This window comes from Miscanthus floridulus, chromosome 8 (assembly GCF_019320115.1).
Source record: "Miscanthus floridulus cultivar M001 chromosome 8, ASM1932011v1, whole genome shotgun sequence".
Classification (NCBI taxonomy): Eukaryota; Viridiplantae; Streptophyta; class Magnoliopsida; order Poales; family Poaceae; genus Miscanthus; species Miscanthus floridulus.
In genome coordinates this window covers 23,577,780-23,603,104 of record NC_089587.1, presented here as the reverse complement: position 1 = coordinate 23,603,104, position 25,325 = coordinate 23,577,780, and the positions used below count along the sequence as shown (strand labels likewise).

Below are 25,325 nucleotides of genomic sequence, written 5' to 3'. Positions count from 1 at the left end.
CAGCACTCACCTACTGAAAATCAATAGGGCGCCAGTGCCGCTCCTAAGGGCGACAGTGCCACCCCATCCACCTCAACAGTAGCTACTTCAACTCCTACTCCACCACTTCAAGGGCTCAACTTGGAGCCTATCCTTGAACAAGAAGAGGCTGAGGGTCTAGAAGAAGAACAAGGAGGTGTTGAGCATCCAAGGCTACATCAAACTATACAACAGAATCACCCTGTTGACAACATCCTTAGGAGCATTCGAAAGGGGGTAACGACTCATTCATATTTAGCAAATTTTTATCAATATTACTCATTTGTTTCCTCTTTGGAACCTCTCAAGGTAGAACAAGCACTTGGAGATCCGGATTGGGTCATGGCCATGCAAGAAGAGCTCAACAACTTCGAGAGAAATCAAGTGTGGAACTTGGTGGAAAGGCCCAATACCAATGTCATTGGTACCAAATGGGTCTTCCGCAACAAGCAAGATGAAAATGGCGTGGTGACAAGGAACAAGGCAAGATTGGTGGCCCAAGGCTTCACTCAAGTAGAGAGCTTGGACTTTGAAGAAATATATGCACCGGTGGCAAGACTTGAAGCAATTCGAATGCCTCTAGCCTTTGCTGCCCATCATGACTTCAAGCTGTACCAAATGGATGTTAAGAGTATATTCCTCAACGGCCCAATACAAGAGTTGGTATATGTGGAGCAGCCATTGGGGTTTGAAGATCCCAAGTTCCCCAACCATGTCTATAAACTCCAAAAGGCGCTCTATGGGCTTAAGCAAGCACCAAGAGCATAGTATGAATGCCTTAAGAAATTCTTACTCAAACAAGGTTTTGAAATAGGCAAAGCTGATCCTACACTCTTTACTCACAAAGTTGAAAATGATATATTTGTGTGCCAAATATATGTCGATGACATAATATTTGTTAGTACTAACCATGTGTATTGTGATGAGTTTAGTAGGATCATGACTAAGAGATTTGAGATGTCCATGATGGGTGAGCTGAAGTTCTTCCTTGGATTTCAAATTAAGCAAATGAAGGGACATTCATTAGCCAAACCAAGTACACCCATGATATGCTTAAAAAGTTAGACATGGTGAATGCTAAGCCTATCAAAACTTCCATGCCAACCAATGGACATCTTGATCTAAATGAAGAAGGGAAAGCTGTGGACATCAAGGTATATCGCTCTATGATCGGCTCTCTACTTTACTTATGTGTATCTAGGCTGGACATAATGCTTAGTTTGTGTATGTGTGCTAGATTTCAAGCCAACCCAAAAGAGTGCCATTTAGTGGCTGTTAAAAGAATCTTGAGATATTTAGTACACACTCCTAACCTTGGCTTGTGGTATCCTAAGGGCTCCAAGTTCAATCTACTTGGCTATTCGGATTCCAATTATGCCGGTTGCAAGGTAGATGGAAAAAACACTTCGGGGACATGTCAATTCCTTGGACGGTCCCTAGTGTCTTGGAGTTCAAAGAAGCAAAATTGTGTAGCCCTCTCCACCGCCGAGGCCGAGTATGTTGCAGTCGGTGCATGTTGTGCTCAACTACTTTGGATGAGGCAAACCCTTCGTGATTTCGGATCTCAATTCACCAAAATCCCACTCTTGTGTGACAATGAAAGTGCCATAAAGCTTGTAAACAATCCTGTAAGCCACTCAAGAACCAAACATATAGACATCCGACATCACTTCTTAAGAGACCACGAAATCAAAGGAGGTATCAAAATTCATCATGTGAGCACCGAAAAACAACTAGCCGATATTTTCACTAAGCCTCTTGATGAGTCAAGGTTTTGTGCGCGTAGTGAGCTAAATATACTTGATTCTCGTAACATGGTTTGAAATATGGCACACCTCTGTTTGACAACCTAGCGACATAGGAAAATGATTTAAAAAGATGCTATATTATGTTTCAAAACCATTTCAAAAGGCCAACTAAGTGTCATGACCATTGTCTGTATTATTGATTGCTTACTGGTCATGATATTTAGAGAATATATATCCATATCTGAGGTGAAGAAGGTCATAGAGTTTTAGCATAATCCCTGCAAAATTGGCAGGGCGGCAGTGCCGCTCTTAATGACCGGCAGTGCCGCAATCTAAAAACTGGGCTGTTTTCTGCCAATTTTGGCTGGGTTGTGGGGCCCATTTTCTTCTATATATTTCTTTCTCTGGCCCCCGACTCAACTCTTCCCTTCACTCCCAGCCAACGCCGATGCCCGTGCTCCTCTTCTTCTCTCTTAAGCATGTGCTGCCGCCATTCCTTGTGGCCTGCCACCCTAGCAGTGCCACCCCTGCAGCCAGCCAAGTCTCTTCATCGCTGGTCCCTGCAGGAAGCTCTTGGTCGAGCCCCTTCTCCTCTTTTCCCTCCACTCCAACATTTTGGAAGCAAGGTGAAACCCTAACCCCATTCGATCTATGCAATGTGAAGCTTTTAGTCATGGATTCCTATTTCTAGGGAGAGTATGAAGGGTTTAGAAAGGTTTTTGATGGTTGAATCGGATTGATTTTGAATTTCACCGATTGGATAATTTTGGGGAGAGCGGCAATGCCACCCATGGGACCATTAATGGCACCTCTAGCAGATTCTAACTGCTATACTCAATCTCATAAAATCAATGAAGTTTAGAATGGATCGGATTCATTTAACAAAATTGTTTCTAAAGTTTTTCATATTCAATCTTTCAAATCCATGGCTAGGGTTTCATATATTTTTCGTTTTGACTGTGATTATGAAATTGTGATGATGGCTAGACACTGTTGGAAGTAGGATTTAGCCAGAACGAGAAAGGTGAAAATGAACTAGTGAAGCAACTGAGGGCGGCTGTGCCGGCCTCAGGGGGCGGCAGTGCCTCCCTACTATGCTGATTCCAAATCCAGCAAAGCTTCCTGTGTCATTTTCAAAATTCTTTTTCTTGTTAAAACCTACTTGTAGTTGTCTCTAACTCATCATCTTTTATAGTTTCTTATCAAGTCTCATTTAATTGCATAGATGGGCTGAGGAAAAAGAAAAGTGATGACAACTAAGCAAAAGGTCAAGAGAGGCAGGGGACAGGCAACCTATATTCCTAGTGACAGAAATCTTGATGAAGACCTTGCTGAAGAAGAAAGAATTCAGAGGATTGGAATGCCCATTCATGTGTGGCCTGACTCTCCTCTGCACATTTCAGAGTTTAACAGGAGCTACATGAGAGATAACACTGATGTGTTCAACCTCAATCCTCCCCAAAACAGTGACAATCATAAGGTCATTGATTATTCTATGAGTTGGAAGAAGACTGGTGAAGCTAGAGAGATTGATCCTTACTCCTCTAATAGATCCAATGACATTGATTATAGATTTTGGAATGCTTTCCAATCTGATTTTTATGCCACAGCCATCCTATCCAAGTCAAAGGGCAAGATTAGCAAGATGTAGTATATTGATTTTGGTGACTTGGAGAGCAGAGATGATCATCAGTTTGCTACAGCCATCAAGACCTGTGACCGCTTTGAGATGACGGACATCATAAGTTTTAGGTATGATTAGAATAGGGAGATTCGTGCACGGTTTCATGCCACTTACTATTAGAATAGGGAAGTGGATGAGCTTTATTGGATGACTGATGGGCAATATTATCGCATTGATTTTGTCACCTTGTGTCGTATTCTTGGTTTTGGACACATCCATAGGGGATATGAGAGGATTCATAATGAGCGTCGTCTTGAGCCAATGGAAGTAAGCTTCATGTCGGAGGATCAAAATCTTGCAGTTCCTGATTGGTCAAGGACCAAGCTCAAGAGCTTCTATTACATCATGAACAATCTTTTTAGGATCACTCTTAACCCCAAAGACAATACAACAGATTTGAATGGCTATATCACTAATGTGTTGTCTAGGTTTCCCAGCTGTGAAAAGTTTAATGTTCCAAGATTTATTTGGGTTGAGTTAGCATATGCCTTGGATGATGGGAGGAGATATTTGCCTTATGCTCCTTACCTCATGTTTATGATTGAGAGAGTGACTGGCATGTGGTTCCCTAAGGATTATGAGCACACTGTTTACAAGATCAAAAAGACCCATGGTGGCTTAGGGGGACTTAGCTTAGCTACTCAGCACACTAGTTCTGGAGGACTTGGAGATAGTGGGGCAGCAGGCTTTTACTCTTCTGGAGCTACACATAGAGATATTCCTAAGCTGTCTAGGGCTAGGGAACAAAAGAAGAAGTCAAAGTGGGGGAAGATGAGTGCATAGATGAAGGCAATCTTTACTCATTGTGCATATGCTTCATAGACTGTTTATGAGGATAGAATGGAGAACAGGGAAGTTGTGAGGTATGCTAGGGAGATGGCAGGGCTACCACCACTTCCACTAGTGCAGTCACCATCTTAGTTTCCTAACTTGCCTCGCCTTTCTTCTTCTGATGAGGAGCAGGATCAGCCACATGAGCATCATGGTGAATAGCTAGATGATCATCAGTATGGGCACTCATATGAGCCATTCAGTCAGTACTATGGGTATTCACAAGGGAAACATTTTGAGGAGCCCCCAAGGCAGCAGGACCTTGGTGTAGAGATTCACCCTATAGAGGTCGATCCACAGGTTTAGGCAGCTTTGTTTCGCACATATTCCAGGAGACCGCGTCCTTTGACAGATGAGCCAGGGCCTTCTACGTTAGCTGGGGCTACACCTCCGTGATGATCAGCATGCTTCACTTCACACACCCACATCACCGGACGTGCCCGCGTTGACTCCGACAGTGATGAGTGACTTTTCTTTTTTTTCTTCTCTTTTTGGTACTTGATGCCAAAGGGGGAGAAAAATTAGAGGGGTCAACAGTTTTTCGACGCCTTGTGTTATCTGCTACTGCACCTTATGTTTAGATCCGATGAGAGTAGTTGTTAGGTTGTGAGTTTGAGAGTCGCTCAAAACTCTATTTTATGGAATATGCTACTTTGTGACTTTATTTGCTTCGGATATGGACATGTATTCATGGTTACTGTTTTAGTTTATCATATTCTGAGTTTAGATTGTTTTATATTCATATGATCTGCTATAGGAATCTATTTACTACCTGACTGATATAGTCAGGACAGTAGTGCCGCCCTGTGCTGTATCAGCCAGAGTCTTGTGTGCTTGAACTGATATGACCTCTCATATGCATCACTTTTATTCCTGTGACACTTTATTCAGCACCCCACAGCAGGCATGGATGTAGGGGAAGGTTCCCATCACACCTAAAATGTGAATCATGGTCTTTCATGCCAAAAATCTCAGTTTAGATTTCATATCATTTGTAAGCTCTAATTGGGTTGTCATCAATTACCAAAAAGGAGAGATTGTAAGTGCAATCAAGCTCCATTGTGGGTTTTGGCATTGATGACCACCAAATTAGAGGACTAATGAGATTTATCGAGATGACAAGCAGAGAATCAAAAAATGAGGATGACGTACAGGTTGTAGGTGTCCTAATTACAAAAGGTGGCCAGATCTAGCTCAAAGGAAGTTTACATTCTTTTATGTTTTAAAATTGAGTTTAGGGAAAGCCATAATATTAAGAGGGATTTTAAAATAGTTGGTCAACTGTTGAACCAGATACTCAAATTCATAGATTTACATCCTCTCATCTAGTCAAAACAGCCAGCCAAATTTCATATCATCTTACCTATTTTGGCTAGGGCGACAGTGCCGCCCTGTTAAGAGCGATAGTGCCGCCCTTAACCGACCGTTGGGCTCAATGGGTATTTATACCCTTCAGGCCTAGCCCACAACGGTCATCTTCTTCACTCAGTCATTCTACTCGAAACAAGACAGAACCAAAGCTCACTTCTCTCCTCCATTGTTGCTCCACCATCCCTCAAGCAAATCCTTGATTCCAACCATCAAAACTTGAGAGAAAAGGCAGCAAAACTCGATTAGAGAGCAGATCCACTGATTCCCAAAGTCTAAGAGCATTTGGTTCACGTTTGGCCAGCGGTTCTAGGGTTTGTTACTCTTGGAGCTTGCTCCTAGCCAGCTAGGCATCGCCCTTGCGCTTGCTAACTCGTGTGGCAGCCTTGGAAGGTTTGTAACCTCATTCAAAAGCTAAGAAATCACCTCTCACCTCAAGAGTTCACTCTCTTGATTTGAGAACGAGGGTAAGGCAAGCCTTTGTGGCAAGCCCAAGCCTTTTGTGGCTTCCTCAACAACGTGGACCTAGGCAAACCTTTGTGGTGCGCTGAACCATGGGATAAATCTTGTGTCTTGCATGTTTCATCTTGTTTACTTGCTGTTTTAGCTCATTGCTAGCTGTTGTTAGGGTTTAGTTGCTTGATCCACTCTTGTGTGGAGTTTCTGTGATATTCAGTCTTTGAACTGGATCTTGTCTTTCTATTGCAGGAGTAAGCCGCTAGTGGGGTTAGGTTTATCTTTGTAAAATCTCAACTGTATTAGATTTATATTCGTAGATCGGCAGTGCCGCCCTCTGTTCTAACAGAGTTTTGAGTTAAAATTTTACAGGCCTATTCACCCTCCCTCTAGGCCTTCTTTAACTTCCTGTAGATCCTACACTAGGGTTTCTCGGCCACCGCCATGCAGGATCCAACCACTGATGGCATAGGCATGGACGCGATGGTGATGCGGAAGGGAAGCGGTGGCATGGTGCTCATTTCTCTCTCTTCTCTCCCCTAAATTTCTCCCTCTGCCTCTCTATCCTCAGATGTCTCTCTATCGTCAGAAGATGTGGATCGGACCTTCTCCGATGCCCTCGCGGGCGTCGATGCCGCGAGCGCACTCGCCATGTCGCTCTCCTATGAGGAGGCACTACGCCTCTCATCCAACTCCAGTAGTGATGGGGGCACGCTCTTAGACCTCGGCCTCGATGGGCTCATCGTCTTCGTCAACAAGAACCCTACGTCGTCATGTCCGCTAGGGAAGCGACCGCTGCTCCTCACGTAGATTCTCGGTGGCGGCGGTGGTGGCTCCAAGCCCTATGCCATCGTTTCGCCAGGGAGGCCTACCATGACTGCTTGAGGAGCCTGACGCACAACTCATCATCATCTCAATTCTCAGGCCGCTCAAGGATGCACGGGAAGCCAAAACGCCTGATCTCAAGAAGGCCAAGAAGAAGCGGTTGCCATGCCATACAACACGGAGGACAAGAACGGATTCTTGAAAAAGCTGACACTAAGGTTCAAGGAGCCAGAGGACACCACACTGATCATCTTGACAAGTGAGAACCTCAAATCCTGGTTAATCGCTGCAATGTGCTTGGTCGTTCTGTGTAGATACTTCTAATTGTTCCCCAGTTGGATTCATTAACTCCTTATCACAATTTAATGAACCAATTTTGCTGCATTTCATTCAAAACAACATGCCAAGGAATAGCTATTGTGTTAAATCCTCAGTGTTGTCACTTCTGATTAGTCTATGGTGTTAAATCCTCAGCGTTGTCCATTATAGAATTTGCATATACACGGTTCCAAACCATCTGCATGCATTAAATGTAAGACTGCATGGTATGAACTCTGTAATATATTTGGAATTTGTTTATTTCCGACTCTTATATGGGATGCCATGAGAAAACACCCCAATAGATTATAAGCAATGCTCAAAATTATTTCTAATGCATTTTTAACAATTTTGTGCAGCAGATTTGTGGACCAAGCTATGACCACACTGTCACCCACTGTTTTATATAAATTTATTGAGCTTTGGTTTTTTTCTCATAATATCTGTAATTTTGTAGGCACAGGCACAAAGTAGAGATTATTACAGACTGATAGGTTACCAGGAAGAAAAAGGATAACTCGAGAGCACTAAAAGTTATCTAACATGGGGCAGTTCGGCTGGCAAGAAAACCAGCCAGGTTTCACTGTGCATGGCTAGTTTTCACTGTTCACTCTCTCACAAATTCCTTCTAATTCATCTAGATTCATCCAAATTCCTCCCAACGAATAGGGCCATAGGTCGTTGCATATGTCAAACTGTATGGGGCAATGATTCAGGTGTGTGCACTTCTTTTCTTGTTGTGTGCTTGTTCTATACCTTCATCTATCTGAATTCATGAATTTTCATAAGATATAAGCCTCTATGCAGTAGACTGGCCTATTGCAGTAGGAGTGTAGGACAGAAAGGTGACTCTCCCTAACTTCATTTACAGACAAAAATCAAAGATGTACGTCATCCTCAATTCTCTACCAGCTACTACAGCCACTGCCTGTTCCCTTCACACTTTCCTCATGGTAGGAATCTGCTTCAAGACCTCCTGTTTGTGTGCCATGTGGTTAGTTGGGGTTCTTATGCTCTTCCAGATTGCTGGTTTTGTACTTCATAGGAAATATGGATCACAATTCATGAAAATCCTGGATGTAATAATATCACGGTGCTTTTTACCAGCTTTGAAAGAACAAGGCAACAAGATGCAAGCTGAGGCTGTCAACACAGAATTATCTAAACGACAAAATCTACCTCGAGGAACCAGAAGGGTAGTACCCTAATCTGTTAGTACGACAAAATCTGATAGTCTACTTTTATTGACTATGTTGTCTATCTCTAATCGTTAGCAAATATGCATATTTCCTTAGTTTTTTTCCTTGATGGTAATAGTTGCAGTCCTTGAATTTGATTATTTCAGAGTATATATATCCTGCAAAGATACTGAAACTCAACTTTTGTGAGAGGAAGGAGAACGCTTGGAAAGATTCAGGCTCAGATGAAATTTCTGTAGTGTTTCCTGGTGTTATTTGATGACACTGACCTTCAGGTATGTGTGAAACCCTCAACTCTATCTCTATGTAACAAACAGTCAATTTGGTGCTCAGTCACCAGCAGTGTCCATGTCTTTAGTTCAAGTTCAATGATAATAACTGATTTCTTGGTTGCTTACAGAGCATTCTTAAGAAAACATTTTAAGATGTAAAATTAAGCCTATGGAAATATAAGTTTGAAGAGCAAGATGCTGGAGATGAGGAAACCTTTTGAAGCATACGATATACCCTTCCAGATTTGGAATGTGAGCAAGTTTGCAGCAGAAAACTAGCTATAATAGCTTCTATTCAAATTTGAATTGCAATTAATTCATACTAATGTTGTTCTAGATGTGGGCATTGGAAAGTTAGTGGATGATGTTGCATAGAACACCAAGATATGAGACTTATTTCGGCTATAGATACCACAATGTTAATGTCATTTGTTTGTAAATTTTTGTTTCTTGCGTTAGTTCATTTATTTTTAGTTTTATGATTTATTTTTTTCTAGATGTCACCGTGGCGTGAGCACAGACAATATACTAGTGAATAGCTAGAAATCCTAATCCAAATATATCTCTCCGATCCTAAATCTGAATAGGAAGTTTAGTCGAAATAGAAAAGAAATAATAATCTATGTCTGGCATCAAATCAAATTTTCGTCCAGCCGATAAACAGTATTTTATCCGTGTTCTTTTTTAGTTTCCGTCTCCGTTTCTTCTCTTTCTTTTCCATCGTTCGGATGTGTTTCATAATCCGTACTTCGTACGCCCCGTCTCAAGGATGTGGCAAAGTGCTGCCCCAGTTGTGCCCTGTCTACGCCCCGTCTCTTTTCCATCATTTTTTATTTTTTCTCTTCTAATATGTAACTCTGTTTTTCTTATAAAAAGATAAAATAAAAAATAAACATAGTATTATGAGTCTTTCGAACTTCAACCTATACGCAACAAGGAATATTAGTATCACTATAAGTTATCAATGAAATTTTGATTAAGAATAAATTATTATTATAACATAAATCAGTTGATGGTCTAACTAATCAAACTGTAAATTAAAATCTTTGAGCCGTTTGTCATTCAATCTAATTAAATTAAATGTTTTTCTAAGTTATCCGCATATATCAGTGCAAATCTCCAAGTTGTTCAACTCTTGACAAGGGCTGACATGTGAAAATCGAGAGAGGTCTGGGTCATACTTCGTACCCATCAATAGAGAGACCAAATCTTAACACGAGGACGACTAACCCCTTACCGACTTTAATAAAATATTAAAATCACATATTTTTGTGGATCTTCAAAAGAAGTCATGGAACTTAATATCTAACTTTGTCAACACCTCAATAGTATGAAAACTAAAGTTACGATATAATTACGAGTAAATATATGTTTATGCCTTACAACAAAAAATTGTATCAAGGTTATATTTTAATTCAATATATAATTAATAAGACATTGTCATATTATTGCTAATATTTACTTATATTGAATGTTATGGTCATCATAAATAAAGTACAACTTTTAAATTTTAAGAAAGGATAAAAAATAAATAGATACGTCGTTGATTCCATTAACAAGCTTGTTCGTTTGTGATTGGTGCAACAACCACTGACAACATCAAAAGTAGCACCTGTTGCAGCCGCTGCAGCTATGCAGCAAGCTAAAGCGAACAAGTCGAGGATCTGACATTTCTTTTTTGTCTCCCGTTGCAACGCACCAGTATATTTGCTAGTTAACATAAAATGTTGAATTATTTTGTCAGAAACGTTGAGTTATGTTTTGTATATAGATCGTTGAAGCAAGTTTAAAACAATGTTAAGGCATGTATAGATGTAAAAAAATATAATCTAGCAACATGATTAGCTAAGAATAAAAAAACAGAACATAAAAAGGGCTATAATAATCGGGATAGATGGTCAAATCGGATGTGCAATACTCTCTCCATCTTAAAATTTAAGAGACTATATTTTATTATAAACCAAGCTATCATAAATTTAACTAAATTCATGTAGAAGGGTAATAACATCTACCGTACCAAAGAGGTATATTATGAAAATATATTCCTAACAATTTATTTAATGATGCTCATTTGATATCTTAAAATTATTGTTATCTAATTTGGTCATACTTCATACATATTGTATGACTTAGATAAAACTTAAATCACTTAATTTTATTTTCAAGATGGAGAGAGAGAGAGTATATAAGAGCAACTCCAAGAGCTTCTTTATATCATTTTATATTGATAGAAGTAGAGATTTTGGTGTACAAATCTCTTTCAACAAATTTTTCAGCTAGATCTCCAAATATTCCATTCTTTATTCATGTTTTCTCACTCGTCAAAGATAAAGAGCGATCTCCAGAATGCCGAATAAGATATAGAGAATTTGTTGTAGGATGGAGAGAAAGAAAATGATTTTTATTAGAAGAATGACCCATCAAATCAGGATTTAGAAAGTAGATTTAAGAAAGACGGTTGAAGATGCTCTAACCAAACCATCTTCAGAAAATAAAAACAGGGATCGATGACCAACCTAGGTAGAAGATAAAAAACATGGTAATTGGCATTAGAAGTATTGTCGGTGCAGAAATTGACCAACTAGTAAATATTTGTAGTTTTGTTGTACGTTGTGATCGGAGGTGGCCTAGCGCTCAATAACACAGGATTTATACTGGTTCGGGCAACGTGCCCTACGTCCAGTTGGGGTCGGTCGGTGACTTTATTCCTGAGCCTAGACGCTCAAAGTCTGTAGTGGGGGTACAAACGAGAAGGAGGAAGAAGGGGGGATACAAGAGGTTCGGCTGGCTCTGACCAGAAGGGTCGCGGTCAGAACTAGGTGGTCCTACGGTTGGGAGTGTTGATGTCGATCTAGTGAGTCTAAGCTTGAAGAAGTCAATCTCCCCCTAGTTGGAGGGAGCGCATCCCCTTTTATAGACGAAGGGGATGGCTTTTATAGGTAAGAGGGAGAGAGTACAGATATTTCTAAGCCTTGCTGCCTACGGTGATGAAAACTGGATAATGGTTGAAGCCCTCAATACTGTCGATGTTGCTGTAGGATGTCAGATGTGCACGGAGGGTTGAGCTATCTTCTTTAGGAAGGATGGACGCCGGTACCTGCAAATACTTTTGGATGCCTTTGTGGCATGTGAGGAGCCACGCTATGTTCACCCGGTATGGCAAATCCTAGAGCCCATACCGCGATTGATGTCCAGAGACACGTGGAGGGCTTACCATATGGGAGGTTCTAGCGGTCCCTACAATACTTTGTGTCAGGGTGGCTATAGAGCACTGTTTCATGCAGGGTATGGTCCCTGGTATAGTGATTTTGACTTGTGAGCCATGCCTTGCCTTTCTCCGCACGCCTTCTGGTTCTTTCTGAGCGGGCGTCCCCGGTCGGATGGTCCCCAGTCGGCTCTGGCGTGCCAGTCGAAAAATAGCGATGAGTAGGGTTTTTCTATGAACCTCGGTCAGAGACACGGGGTCAAGGTCAGAGGGGTCCTCAGGTCAGGCTTTCCGAGCGGAGGCCGTGTGAAGGCGGCCGGGGCCTAAAGCTAATGCTTCGATCAGAGAGGCCATTCGGAGTCGGCATGAGCCTGAGGTGCTCCGATCTGTTGAGTTCAGACTCTTGGGCTGGTCTAGAAGAAAAAAGGCCATCCTTCTAGGTCGAGCCTTGGCGTGGAAGCCGGTCCCCGAGGGACCCCGGGTTTATGAACCCGACAGGAGCCCCTGAGCCCTCGGGCGATTCGGACAGAATCGTCTAGGGATTTTTGTCTTGCCGGTGGGTGCGCGCGAGCGCACCCGCGGGTGTAGCCCCCAAGCCCCAGATGGTTCGGGCTAAACCGGCTAGGGGTGTTGTCTCAGCAGGTGTGTATGCGTGTTTTTAGTTTCGAGACAGAATTTTGTTTAACCATGGCGTCATTGTGCAGCCGAGGTGTTTTTAAGCGCGGGGATTGGATTGAGACATAACTTAATGATCCCGGTGTCGGTGCGCATCGAGGTTCGGATGAGGAAGTTTTTAGTTTTGAAACAAGCCCTGGCGTCAGTGCGCGTCATGAACGGAAATAACTTAGTTTTGGATGCAACAGAGTTCGATCTTTGGTGTCGGTGCGCGTCGTGGGATCGGATAAGGTGGAGTCGCAAGTAGCCCTATGTGTCAGTGCTTGCCGTGGACTGAGAGAGTTAGTTTAGTTAGTTCAGGAAGCCGTTACACAAGTTTAGGAGTCACGGTCCTAGGAGCCGTAGCTGGATGTCGCCGATCCTGTTGACATGAGTTCAGGAGTCGCGGTCCCAAGAGCCATAGCCGGATGTCGCCTATCCCATCGATGTGAGTTCAGGAGTCGTGTTCCCAAGAGCCATAGCTGGATGTTGCCTATCCCGTCGATGCGAGTTCAGAGTCGCGGTCCCATGAGCCGTAGTCGGATGTCGCCTATCCCGTCGACACAAGTTTGGAGTCGTGGTCCCATGGCATTTAAGCCCCCAAGCCTTATCGGGCCTTCGTGGGGGTTGTGAGTTGTTTTGCGCTACCCCATATGGTTCCTCACAACCGAAGGGGCTGAGTTTTGTTGCCTATCCCAATCGCTCAGGCTCGAAGACTAGCTCGGTGTGCTCGCTAATGGGTGTGATCGAGTGGAATCCAGGTCCGTTGTTCGTGATGGGGTCGGCATAGCCCTCTTGTGGCATTCCACTACTCCTTTACCTGCAACCGGTAGATGCCTAGGTCGTTCCGCAGAGTGACCCGAGTGGCCTAACAGCCTCCCCTCGATGGGGATTCTGTGGGTCTGTCGAGAGGTTCAGGATTGAACAAGAAGGTTGAGATGACTTGGTTTGCCAAACCGGGCGAAGGCCGCATGGTGCTCATCTATGGTTTTCTCCCCTAGCTCTGTTTGGTTGCTCATGTCGAATGAGGCAAGCCACCACTTCATGGCGCAACACGGAGCGTTCTGGTGCATTTCGCTGCACGTGCGATGCTTAGTTCCCGAGCCCCTAGGCGATTCATGCCCTAACCGTCCGGGGGATTCAGGCATATGGAATGAAATGCGCGTATGGATGTATGAATGTTTTTAAATTGAAATAGAGGGACTTTGATAGTGTTTTACCTTGAAGACTAGAGAGATGGGGTTCGTTGGGCTCCAGTCGGAGACGTCCGTCCGGGACCTACGCTTGTCAATAGTGGGTTAGTCCTCGTGTGAACAGTTTGTATTAATGAACATATGCTTACCTTGATGACCTGAGAGACGAGGTTCGGAGAGCTTCAGTCGAAAATGTCCGACCGGGACCCATGCTTATCATTCGAGACGGAGTCGACATGGCCCGCATGGGGTGCCCCTTCGCTTCCTACCTGTATCTCAGGTGCTTATCCTGAGTGAATCGATTGACTCAGGAGGCCGGTTGATCTATCCTGGGTGAATTGATCGACTTAGGAAGGTCTGGTTGTCTCTTCTGGCATTCAAGTGAAGTTGTCGAGTGGCCATGGTAGTTTTAAATTTGTGGGGGAAGCCCCCGTATAAAACGTTCGTGTACTTAACAGCTATAGTGGTATTTTGTTTTCTATGATAGAGTTATTTCATTCGGGGAAGCTTGTTCCCTTCTGTTCCTTAGTTTTTCCTTAGCATAATTTTGTTTTAAATTTCTTTCTATCTCATACCTGCTCGTTTGTTCCGTAGGTCGCAACTTTGTGAGCCTGGGGCATGGCCTGCGAGGCTCAGCCGGTCATAGCTGTAGGAAAAGGCGGGTGCGATCAGTCGGAATGTTCTAAAGCAAAGTTATGTAAGGTAAAACAAAGGAACAAACTACCCCCTTGTTAGGGTAGGAAGGAATTTCTCCATATAATAGTAAACAAAATAGAGAGGTAGTACTCAATATTTGTATATTTATGGAGCCCCCAAGCGACCCGGGTTGAAAGTGTTCGGGCGGGGGCGCTCTTACAGGAGCATGTGCTTTAACCGAAGGTGTTTAGACCGATTCTAAGGGAAAAAAATGACGTAGCTGTTCAATGTTCCAAGTGTTGTTGAGAACATTGCCGTTGTTGTCCTCTAGTCGGTAGGTGCCCGGTCGGATTACCTCGGTTACCGTATAGGGTCCTTCCCTAGGTAAAGAGAGCTTGTGTTTTTTCTTCATCGATTGGGTCCTTCGTAGCACGAGATCACCAACTTCGAGAATCCTTCCTCTGATCTTCCTTTCATGGTACCTGTGGAGGGTTTGTTGATAGCGGGCAGAGCGAATGATGGTTGTCTCGCAGGCCTCTTTGAGCAGGTCGACTGTGTCTTGTTGAGCCACCGTGGCTTGGTCGCGATCGAAAGCTTTTACTCTCGGTGCGCCGTGGTCGAAGTCGGAGGGCAACACAGCTTCCGCTCCGTAGGCCAGGAAGAAAGGTGTGAATCTCGTGGATCGGTTTGGGGTCATTCTTAGGCTCTAGAGGATTGTTGGGACCTCTAGAACCCACCGCTCGGCGTGTTTGTTGAGTCGGTCGAAGATGCGCGTCTTGAGTCCTTGGAGGATGATGTCGTTGGCGCGTTCGACCTGACCATTAGTTCGTGGATGTCTGACCGAAGCCCAATCGATTTTGATGCCGTATCCATTGCTGAAGTCTTGGAACTTCTTCCCGGTGAAGTTAGTCCTATGGTCAGTGATAATACAGTTAGGAACGCCGAATCGATAGATGATGTCGAGGAAGAATTTGACCGCCTCTTCCGAGCAGAGATTGGTGATGGGCTTGGCCTCTATCCATTTGGTAAACTTGTCGACTGCTATGAGTAGGTGGGTAAAACCGCCTGGACCTTTCTTGAGAGGTCCCACCATGTCGAGGCCTCAGACCATGAATGGCCAGGTGATTGGGATGGTTTGGAGCTCTTGCGCTGGTAAATGGGTTTGTCGACGTAGAACTGACATCCTTCGCACCTATGGACGACCTCCTCTGCATCTTGTAGTGCGGTGGGCTAGTAAAACCCTTGGTGAAAGGTTTTTCTGACCAGGGACCTTGGGGCCGCATGATGCCTGTAGATCCCAGAATGGACCTCGAGGAGGATCTGTTTTCCTCGGCTGGCGGGAACGCACTTCATGAGTACTCCTAACGGACTTTGTTTGTAGAGTTCATTACCAAGCACAATGTAGGTCTTGGCACGTCGAGTGATTCGTCGAGCTTCGGTTCTTTTAGGTGGGAGAACCTCCTCGAGGAGGTAGGCGAGTAGTGGTACCCGCCAATCAGTTTGATCGAGTACCAATACGGCGACGTTCGCGGGTGACGTCATTATAGAGGTACTAGGGTCAGATCCCCCGAGCACTGACTGGCCATCGGGGTGTGTCTGGGTCAGACCTTCCAGGATGCGGGCGGATGGCTCATGGACGTCGTTGACGAAGACTTCGCCTAGGGACGGATCTTGCCTGTTGGCCAGTTTTGCGAGGAAATTAGCGGTGGCGTTGTCCCTTCGAGGGATGTGATGTAGTTTGATTCCCTAGAATTTGTCCTCGAGCTTGCGTACCTCTTGGTAGTATGCTGACATGAGGGGACTTTTGCAGGAGGACTCCTTCATGACTTGATCAACGACTAGTTTCAAGTCACCACGGACGTAGAGTCACGTAGCACCAAGCTCGATGGCGATGCGTAGTCCGCTGATATGGGCCTCATATTCCATGGCATTGTTTGAAGCTAGAAAGTGGAGGCAGATGGCGTAGCAGAGCCTACTCCTGTCTAGGGAAATCAGAACCACTCTAGCCCCCGAGCCGGGTGCCATTATGGATCCGTCGAAGTACATTGTCCAGTACTCGTGGGAGACATCCTGGGTCGGTAGCTGGACCTCCATCCATTCGATGACAAAATCCATGAGAGTCTGAGACTTAATTGCAGTGCAGGGGGTATACCTAATGTCATGGCCCATGAGTTCAAGGGCCCACTTAGAGATTCATCCTGTGGCATCACGGTTGCGGATAATGTCTCCGAGCAGGTATGAAGTGATGACTATGACTTTGTGGTTGGTGAAGTAGTGTAGGAGCTTCCTAGTCGCCATTAGTATGGCGTATAGGAGTTTCTGCACCTGGGGGTACCAGACCTTGGGGTCGGTAAGCACTTCTCCAACGAAGTATATGGGTCGCTGCACTTTGAGCTGGTGTCCTGGTTCCTCCCTCTCTACGACCAGGGCGACGCTCACCACATGGTTACTTGCCGCGACGTAGAGGAGGAGGGGTTCTCCCTGCTTGGGAGCAACAAGGATTGGGGCTGACGTTAGGGATGTTTTGAGGCTTTCGAGAGCCTACTGGGCTTCCTCAGTCCAGACAAAGATGTCCGTCCTTTTGAGGAGTTTGTAGAGCGGCATCCCCTGTTCGCCGAGCCAGGAGATGAAGCGGCTTAAGGCAGACAGGCAACCGGTGAGTCTCTGCATGCCCTTGATGTTGTGTATGGGGCCCATGTTGGAGATGGTCGTGATCTTTTTGGGGTTGGCTTCGATGCCACGCTCGAATACAATGTATCCAAGCAGTTTCCCCTTTGGAACTCCGAAAACACACTTTTCGGGATTCAGCTTGATGTTGAACCTTTGGAGGTTTATGAACATCGTGGCTAAGTTTGTGATTAGGTCGCAAGCTTGAGCCGTTTTGACCACTATGTCATCAACATAGATGGCGATTGTTGGTTTTGGCCGCTTGGCTTGATCGGGCTGGTCGAGCGGGTCGATTTGGTCAGTGAAGCATTGTTGCATGCACCTTTGATAGGTGGCGCCAGCATTCTTCAGGCCAAAAGGCATGGTTACATAGCAGTACAAACCATACGGGGTGATGAATGAGGTTGCGAGCTGATCAGACTCTTTCATCATGATATGGGGATAGCCGGAGTAGGCATCCAGAAAGGAGAGGATTTCAAAATCCGAGGTGGAGTCAATTATCTGGTCTATACGTGGTAATGGGAAATGATCTTTCGGGCACGCTTTGTTAAGTCCAGTATAATCGACGCACATTCTCCACTTCTTGATCTTTTTTCTGACCAAGATGGGATTGGCAAGCCAGTCGGAATGGAAGACCTTTCTAATGAACTCGGCTGCCAGGAGTTTGGCGATTTCCTCGCCTATGGCCCTACGCCTTTCATCGTCGAAGCAACACAGGCATTGTTTGGCAGGTTTAGAGCCTGAGGTAAGACGTAGTGCGTGCTCAGTGACCTCCCGGGGTATCCCTGGCTATGCGAAGACATCACGGTTGTCGCACAAGAAGTCGATGAGCTCGCTTTCCTATTTGGCCGAAAGCTAGGTTCTGACCCGCACTGTCTTGGTTGGGTTGGTGGGATCGATTTCCACCACCTTGGTTTCTTCGAGCGAATGGAAGGCCGACGAGAAAGTTGGTTGGTTATAGTCCGGGGCTGCCGGGACCGATGACTCCCCGAGCCATGGGAGTTTGGACGAGTTGGCAACCACAGTGGCGAGCTCGTAGTGTTCGTGGTCACACGTGAGGGCGTGTGAGAATGCGCTGCTCACAGTGATGACGCCATTTGGTCCTGGCATCTTCAGCTTGAGGTAGGTGTAGTTGGGGATTGCCATGAATCTTGTGTAGCATGGCCACCCCAAGATGGCGTGGTAGGACCCTAGAAAGTCCACCACCTCAAAGGTGAGAACCTTCGAGCGGAAGTTGGTTCAGCTACCGAACATAATGGGCAGATCGATCTGCCCGAGCGGGTTTGCCTGCACTCCTAGGATTACCCCGTGGAAGGGGGAGCCCGCTGGGCGAAGTTCCGATCGGGGGATGCGCATGGCATCGAGGGTGTCGATGTATAGGATGTTGAGGCCGCTGCCGTCGTCCATCAGCACCCTCGTAAGCCGCTTCTTGTAGACGATGGGGTCGATGATGAGCGGATAGCATCCTGGTCTTGCGATGTGGGAGGGATGGTCCCTCTGATCATAGGTGATTGGAGACTCCGGCCAGCTGAGGAAGGAGGGGACGACCATTTCAGCGGCGCATGCCTCCCTATAGCGTACCTTATGCTAGCATTTGGAAAAGATGGTGTCGGACCCACCGAAGATCATGATGCACTCCTCAGGTTTAGGGAAACAGTCTCTATCCTTGCCTGCCATGCCACCCCTCTTGACTGTCGGCTCCTTACCGTCCCCCTCCTTTGGCGCGTCGGCCTATCGGAGGAAACATTTAAGGAGCTCGCACTCCTTGTAGATGTGTTTGACAGGATAGGCGTGATTGGGGCACAGACCATCCATGAGTTTGTTGAAGTGGTCAGGTAGTCCCTGTTGGGGCTGCCTGGGTGCGCGTTCAGCTACGGTGATCAACGCAGTGTCGTCTGACCGGCATCGATCCTTCCTAGTCTTCTTGCCCCTCTGAGTGGAGGGGCCTTCGTCTGGATCCGTACGCTTGGGCTTGCCTTTGTCTCGGCCTCCGCTGAAGACTGCTCCGACCGCCTCCTCGCCAGAGGCATGGTTGGTGGCAACGTCAAGCAAATCGCGGGTGGTGCAGGGTTTTAGGCAGCTAAGCTTGTGGATCAGGGACTTGTAGTTTGTCCCAGAGAGGAAAGCACTGATGACATCTGTGTCGATGACATCAGGGAGGGAGTTACAATGTTGGGAAAACCTGTGGATGTAATCTCATAGGGATTCGCTAGGCTCCTGCTGGCAGCTCTTGAGGTCCTAGGAGTTTCCCAGGCGGACGTACGTCCCCTAGAAATTCCCGACGAAGACCCTCTTGAGGTCTGCCCAGTCACGGATGCTGTCATGTGGAAGAAATTCGAGCCATGCCCGAACATGTTCCCCCACGCAAATGGGAAGATATTGGATGATGAAAAAGTCATCATCCACCCCTTTGGCTCGACAGGCGAGCCGGAAGTCTTCGAGCCAGATGCCTGGGTTCATCTCCTCGGTGTATTTGGTGATGTTGGTGGGAGGCCGGAAACGCTGTGGAAACGGTGCTCTCCGAATGCGCCGGCTGAAGGCCCGTGGCCCCGGGCCCTCAGGGCTGGGGCTCCGGTTATCTGGCCGGCGATCGCGCCTAGGGCGTGTTTCACTGCTTCCCTCGATGGTTCGGCCAAGGTCCGTGTCGTTTGCTACCGTATGGCAGACGTTGTCGCCGTGTCGGGCCCGACGACGGTTGCCAGCGATGCTACGAGCGTCCTGGTGTGGTTGGTGTGGAGCTAGTGCCTGGTTGGACCATGGTGCGGCTGCCGCTCCCCGAGCCGAGCCTGCCGGCTACGACGGCGAGCGAACGGATCGATCCGGCTAGTGCATCCCTGCCCCCCGGTGGGGAGAGAGGGCACGTGTCGGAGTCATGGTGCGGAGCTTTCTGCCTGTTGGATGGCGGTGGCCTCTACTAGAACCTGGAGGTTCTGGTAGACTGCCCGCTCCTGAGGGTCGATGGGCTCGGGAACACCGCGGAGAAGCATTGCTGCAGCAACGATATTCTGGCCGGCCCGAGCGAATTGTGGGACATCGTTCCCCTCGCTCACGATGTCGTGTTGAACCTAATGAATGCTACCTCGGGCGCCACCCGCCAGGCTAGGCGTGTGGGGTGCAACGTGATGTACCGACGGCACCGGTGTAGGCGGCGGCTGACTCTGCCATCGTTGTCATAATTCCTCAGCGTGTGCTTGCGCAGACGCGAGGGCTCCCGCACGCTGGTCCGGAGGGGTGTGAGTTTGCACAGACTCCGTAACCACCGGTGGTTGTCGCGAAGCGTCCGCCATAGCGCACTCCCAGGATGGACAATGGCGGGGTGCCACGTCACCGATGCTTGAACCGTCGCTCTCGCCATCACCATCTGGGAGTTCGTGGGAAATGGCAGGAACAAAGCCCGCCATTCCCACGAACTCGGACGTGAGGGGGGATGGTGCCAGCATCCTTTGGAGCCCCCGAGCGTAGGCGTCGGTGGAGGATGCAAGGCCATAGGGGAACCGATCGTATGGCGCTTGTGGCGTGGGCGGTACATTTTCTCTGAGTGGCTGGTGAGAGATAGTAAAATAAGAGCGAGTAGTATGCATATTACTTACAGCGAGGTTTGAGCAGAGAGTTTGCTCGGAATGAAACGCAGATGACGCGCCGTCGAAGTCGCGCGTCCCGGAGTCGATGGTGGACGTCCCTCCGATGGGTGCTAGGTCGCGAGCCTCCTCACGGAGGTGGAGTACGCCGAGCCAGTCGGCAACGAAGTCTAGGCTCCCAAAGCGGAAGGCCTGGGATGGCTCGAAGACGGGTGGAGCCCGTATCCCGGTGGGTGACAATGCAGGGAACTCCAGCGAGCCGAAGTGAATCGTATCGCCCGAGCCCACCACGACAGGGGTGGTGGAAAAATGGGCCATCCGATTACCAAAAAAGTGTTGAACGTACAACGTGCTCCCCACGGACGGCGCCAACTATCGGTGCAGAAAGTGACCAACTAGTAAATATTTGTAGTTTTGCTGTACGTTGTGATCGGAGGTGGCCTAGCGCTCAATGACACAGGATTTATACTGGTTCGGGCAACGTGCCCTATGTCCAGTTGGGGTCGGTCGGTGACTTTATTCCTGAGCCCAGACGCTCGAAGTCTGTAGTGAGGGTACAAACGAGGAGGAAGAAGGGGGGATACAAGAGGTTCGACTGGCTCCGACCGAAAGGGTCGCGGTCGGAACTGGGTGATCCTACGGTTGGGAGTGTTGATGTCGATCTAGTGAGTCTGAGCTTGAAGAAGTCGATTTCTCGTGGTTGGAGGGAGCGCATCCCATTTTATAGACGAAGGGGATGGCTTTTATAGGTGAGAGGGAGAGAGTACAGATATTTCTAAGCCTTGCTGCCTACGGTGATGAAAACTGGATAATGGTTGAAGCCCTCAATACTGTCGATGTCGCTGTAGGATGTCAGATGTGCATGGGGGGTTGAGCTATCTTCTTCAGGAAGGATAGACGCCGGTACCTGCAAATATTTCTGGATGTCTTTGTGGCATGTGAGGAGCCGCGCTATGTTCACCCGGTATGGCAAATCCTGGAGCCCATACCGCGATCGATGTCCAGAGACACGTGGAGGGCTTACCATATGGGAGGTTCTAGCGGCCCCTACAATACTTTGTGTCAGGATGGCTGCAGAGCACTGTTTCGTGCAGGGTATGGTCCCTGGTACAGTGATTTTGACTTGTGAGACATGCTTTGTCTTTCTCCGCACGCCTTCTGGTTCTTTCCGAGCGGGCGTCCCCGGTCGGATGGTCCCCAGTCGGCTCTGGCGCGCCAGTCGAAGAATAGCGATGAGCAGGGTTTTTCTATGAACCCCGGTCGGAGACACGGGGGCGAGGTCGGAGGGGGTCCTCGGGTCAGGCTTTCCGAGTGGAGGCCGTGTGAAGGCGGCCGGGGCCTGAAGCCAGTGCTCCGATCGGAGAGGCCATTCGGAGTCGGCATGAGCCTGAGGTGCTCCGATCTGTTGAGTTCAGACTCTTGGGCCGGTCCAGAAGAAAAAAAAGGCCGTCCTTCTGGACCGAGCCTTGACGTGGAAGCCGGTCCCCGAGGGACCCTGAGTTTATGAACCCGATAAGTATAGATTTGTCTCACTCCCACCCCAAAAGAACAAAATAGCTCTTGTTCATTCAAACGCCCAGCATCCTGAGTTCCTGACCGGCGATCTCCAAGAAGCTTCTCACTTTGCGTGGTGGTGGATGCTCCCCGGCCCCTCCGTACTTCTGTTGACATCCCATATTTGCTTGCAAGGATCACGAAAGCATTCCCATCCGAGCCACACATCCACAACCACAATGATCGGGACCTCCTGACTCAGCAAAATTTGTCAGCATCAATAATGAAACGGCGGTGAAGAATATTGTGCGAGCGAGAGTAGGCTAGCACTGTTATTTGACCTAGTTAGTTAGCTGACCGGACCCAATAAACATCATTACACGTGTTGTCATCCAGCGGTTCAGGTTGGGCTGGTAGCTAGACATTTTGTCACGGCCCCTCAGATGTTAAAACTGAAAATGTTCCTCGTCTATTCGTAAAAAAAAGTATAATTTTGGAGGTGTGTGCAGCAGTGCAGCACAATGGGTGACACCAAAACCTGTCACGCTCGTAGGATAGGTGCGTGAATAGGACACCACGAGCTTCATTATTTTTGGACCACTGCTTCTTCGTTCTACGGCATCCAGATCAGATGAACGGGACTTGGCTCCACCAAAACCGCATAGTACTTATCGTTGATACTTGATGTACCAGCAGATGATAGTGGCCGCCTCCGTTTTTATTTGGATCCTTTTGAAACACAGAAATTTACAGAAATTCATATAGAAATTTAATAAAAAAAATCAGTTCAATTTTATAGAAAAATACAATAACAGAGAAAAACTTATATAGACTTTGCGTATTAGTGTTGTCAAATTTGTGTGATATACTCCTAACGTATATCTCAAATAAATGGGACGTGCTCTATCCCAAAAGATACTATTCTAGAATTTAAATCAAATAATTTTTTTTAGCCTGACCAAATTTATATAAAATTATATTAAACATTTATATCTCTAAATAGGTTTATTGTAGAAATATATTATATGATTGGGTATCATAGATGTTAGCAGTAGTATGTAGATTTAATTAAATTTGATTTCTGAAAAAATGGTAATCTATATTTCTTTTCTATGGAGGGAATACTTAAACTATGGCGGGTACACCGTTTCCTTTTCTTTTTTTTTTTTATGATGAAAATGACGGCGGGCCGGGCCATACCGTATAGCAGCAAACATCCCATGCCGTCGGCAGCCACCAGTTTTGTCTGCAACCAATTTGTCAACGGCGAACCGACGACACGAAAGACGACACTACCCCAGTAACCCACACGTCTAGGTGGAACGTGCAATGGCTATAGACTGCTCTAGCTGATCTAATCGCTCTAAAACTTCATTATCATTAAAACAACGCGAATTTGCTCTAGTTTTACCGTTGACCAAGAGCAAAAAAATCGCGTTGACTTGTGAACAGTTAAGGGCAAAATCGTAAAGTTAAAAAACGAGGACAAAATCACAATTACACATCAAAATAAGGACAAGAACATAAGAGCCCCTAAAACAAAAGTAGGGTATGACGATACAAGACATGATAAAATATAATAACAGGTGGGCTTGGTTCAATTAGGATGATGTAGTGTAACGAGTTCTAGACCTCAAACTAAATTAAACTACTCTAGTCCGGCTAACACTACTTTTTAATGGAAAAATTCCACATATCATCCCAAGCCGAACCGGAACAAAACGTGTCCATTTTTTCTCTTTATGCACTCATCCATAATTAGCAGACATGCATGAATGCACGTATTGACCCTTCCTTGGAACTTCGTTGCAGTGCATGCACGTTGGATCCCAAAACCAAATTGGTTCAGCCTTAATTGATATGACTAGGCCTTTTGACTAGGCCTTTTGAATATCTGGATCATCACGCACTCATTTTGGTCGAATGCGTCGTATCATTGTTGAAGTGCAGAACATTAAGCAAGCATCGATAATCAATAATTCAAGATATATAGAGAAAAAATAAGATAGTTGATGGCACCTCTTGCTAAAAAGGCAAGGCAGGTAAATATCCCGTGCATGTATTTTCTCCTGCTAGACACTGCTACGAAACTTCAACCGGGATAGCATGATCTCCATTTCTACGACCTGTTTGTGATGCGATGGAGGTTCAAATTTTCAAACAGAAAAAAAAAAACAAATCGTGTGTGTACAGTATTTAGCAGCAAGAGCAATATGTATTCATCAACAAATAGTACTAGGGATAGAAGTAGTAATTTGGGTATTTGTCCAAACCTCGCAGGCCCCACAATGCAGCTAGCAGAAGTAGCGCAGCTAATCAGGCTGACTAGCATTGCCCCTCTTTACAATTTTCTCGTTGACTTATTTCAGGATCTCCTGCTCCGCCTTCCATCACGCCTGAATACGATATTTTAATAGTGTATTACTTATATATATATAAATATATATTTTCTAGTTAATGATATTAATTTGGTGTCATAAATTTCATTGCTATTTTTAAATTTAAAATTTTGACTTAAAATGATGAGTACAAGTCTAGCGGAGGGAGTACAATCTTCACCACAAATGATGAGTTGAATTATAATAGACAACACATGTGTGGCATGCTCTGCCATTTGATTATTGGGACTCCAGCCAATAAAGGAGGTTCAACATGACCTCGGGTCAACAACTTCGCTCTCAAGGAATTTCAACTCATCCATTTTAATATTTTGCTCACACGAAAGAGAGAGAATAGAAAGAGTCATTTTTCGGTTGGGCTAAAAAACAAAGTACGAAGTTATTATTGAGGTCCATTGTGTGGTGTGTGTGGGGAGGGGGGGAAATGATGTGGGGTCTATGATGAAATATTTAGAGTTTAGATTATGATAAAGAAAAGCTATTATTGGGGTCCATTGTGTGTGGGTGAGGGGAAAAAATGATGTGGGATCTATGATGAAATATTAGAGTTAGATTATTAAAGAGTTTGTCTTATATTTGAAGTAGTATTTAAGCGATAAAATATGAGCTTTGGTAGCTGAAGCCTCGGAGATGCCCTCGGTTCGGTCTCAGCAGGCCAGGCCCTCGACTCTGACCGCTGCTCAATCAAGTGGTAATCTAGCCCTGTTGCCTTTGGAGTTTTCTATATTTGTCCATGGGCCCACATGACGCGACTTTGGCGATTCGCCACGTGACACGTCT

At 46.1% G+C, this 25,325-nt stretch overlaps 1 protein-coding gene and 2 long non-coding RNA genes across 3 annotated transcripts; 2 read left to right on the top strand and 1 right to left on the bottom strand.

Moving 5' to 3' along the window:
- Positions 1 to 7,920: 7,920 nt before the first annotated feature.
- On the top strand, positions 7,921 to 8,467 carry LOC136471351 (uncharacterized). Its single transcript, XR_010761998.1, has 3 exons — positions 7,921 to 7,964; positions 8,120 to 8,242; positions 8,356 to 8,467. It is a non-coding gene; the product is annotated as an uncharacterized lncRNA (long non-coding RNA).
- Positions 8,468 to 8,480: 13 nt separating this feature from the next.
- Positions 8,481 to 9,136, top strand: LOC136471350 (uncharacterized). The gene is made up of 2 exons (XR_010761997.1): positions 8,481 to 8,722; positions 8,848 to 9,136. It is a non-coding gene; the product is annotated as an uncharacterized lncRNA (long non-coding RNA).
- Positions 9,137 to 17,929: 8,793 nt separating this feature from the next.
- LOC136468702 (uncharacterized) lies at positions 17,930 to 18,625 on the bottom strand. Its single transcript, XM_066467178.1, has 2 exons — positions 18,380 to 18,625; positions 17,930 to 18,295 (listed from the first exon to the last, which is right to left on the bottom strand). Exons 1-2 carry the CDS (start codon positions 18,623 to 18,625, stop codon positions 17,930 to 17,932), a joined length of 612 nt encoding a protein of 203 aa, XP_066323275.1.
- Between the last annotated feature and the right edge of the window lie 6,700 nt (positions 18,626 to 25,325).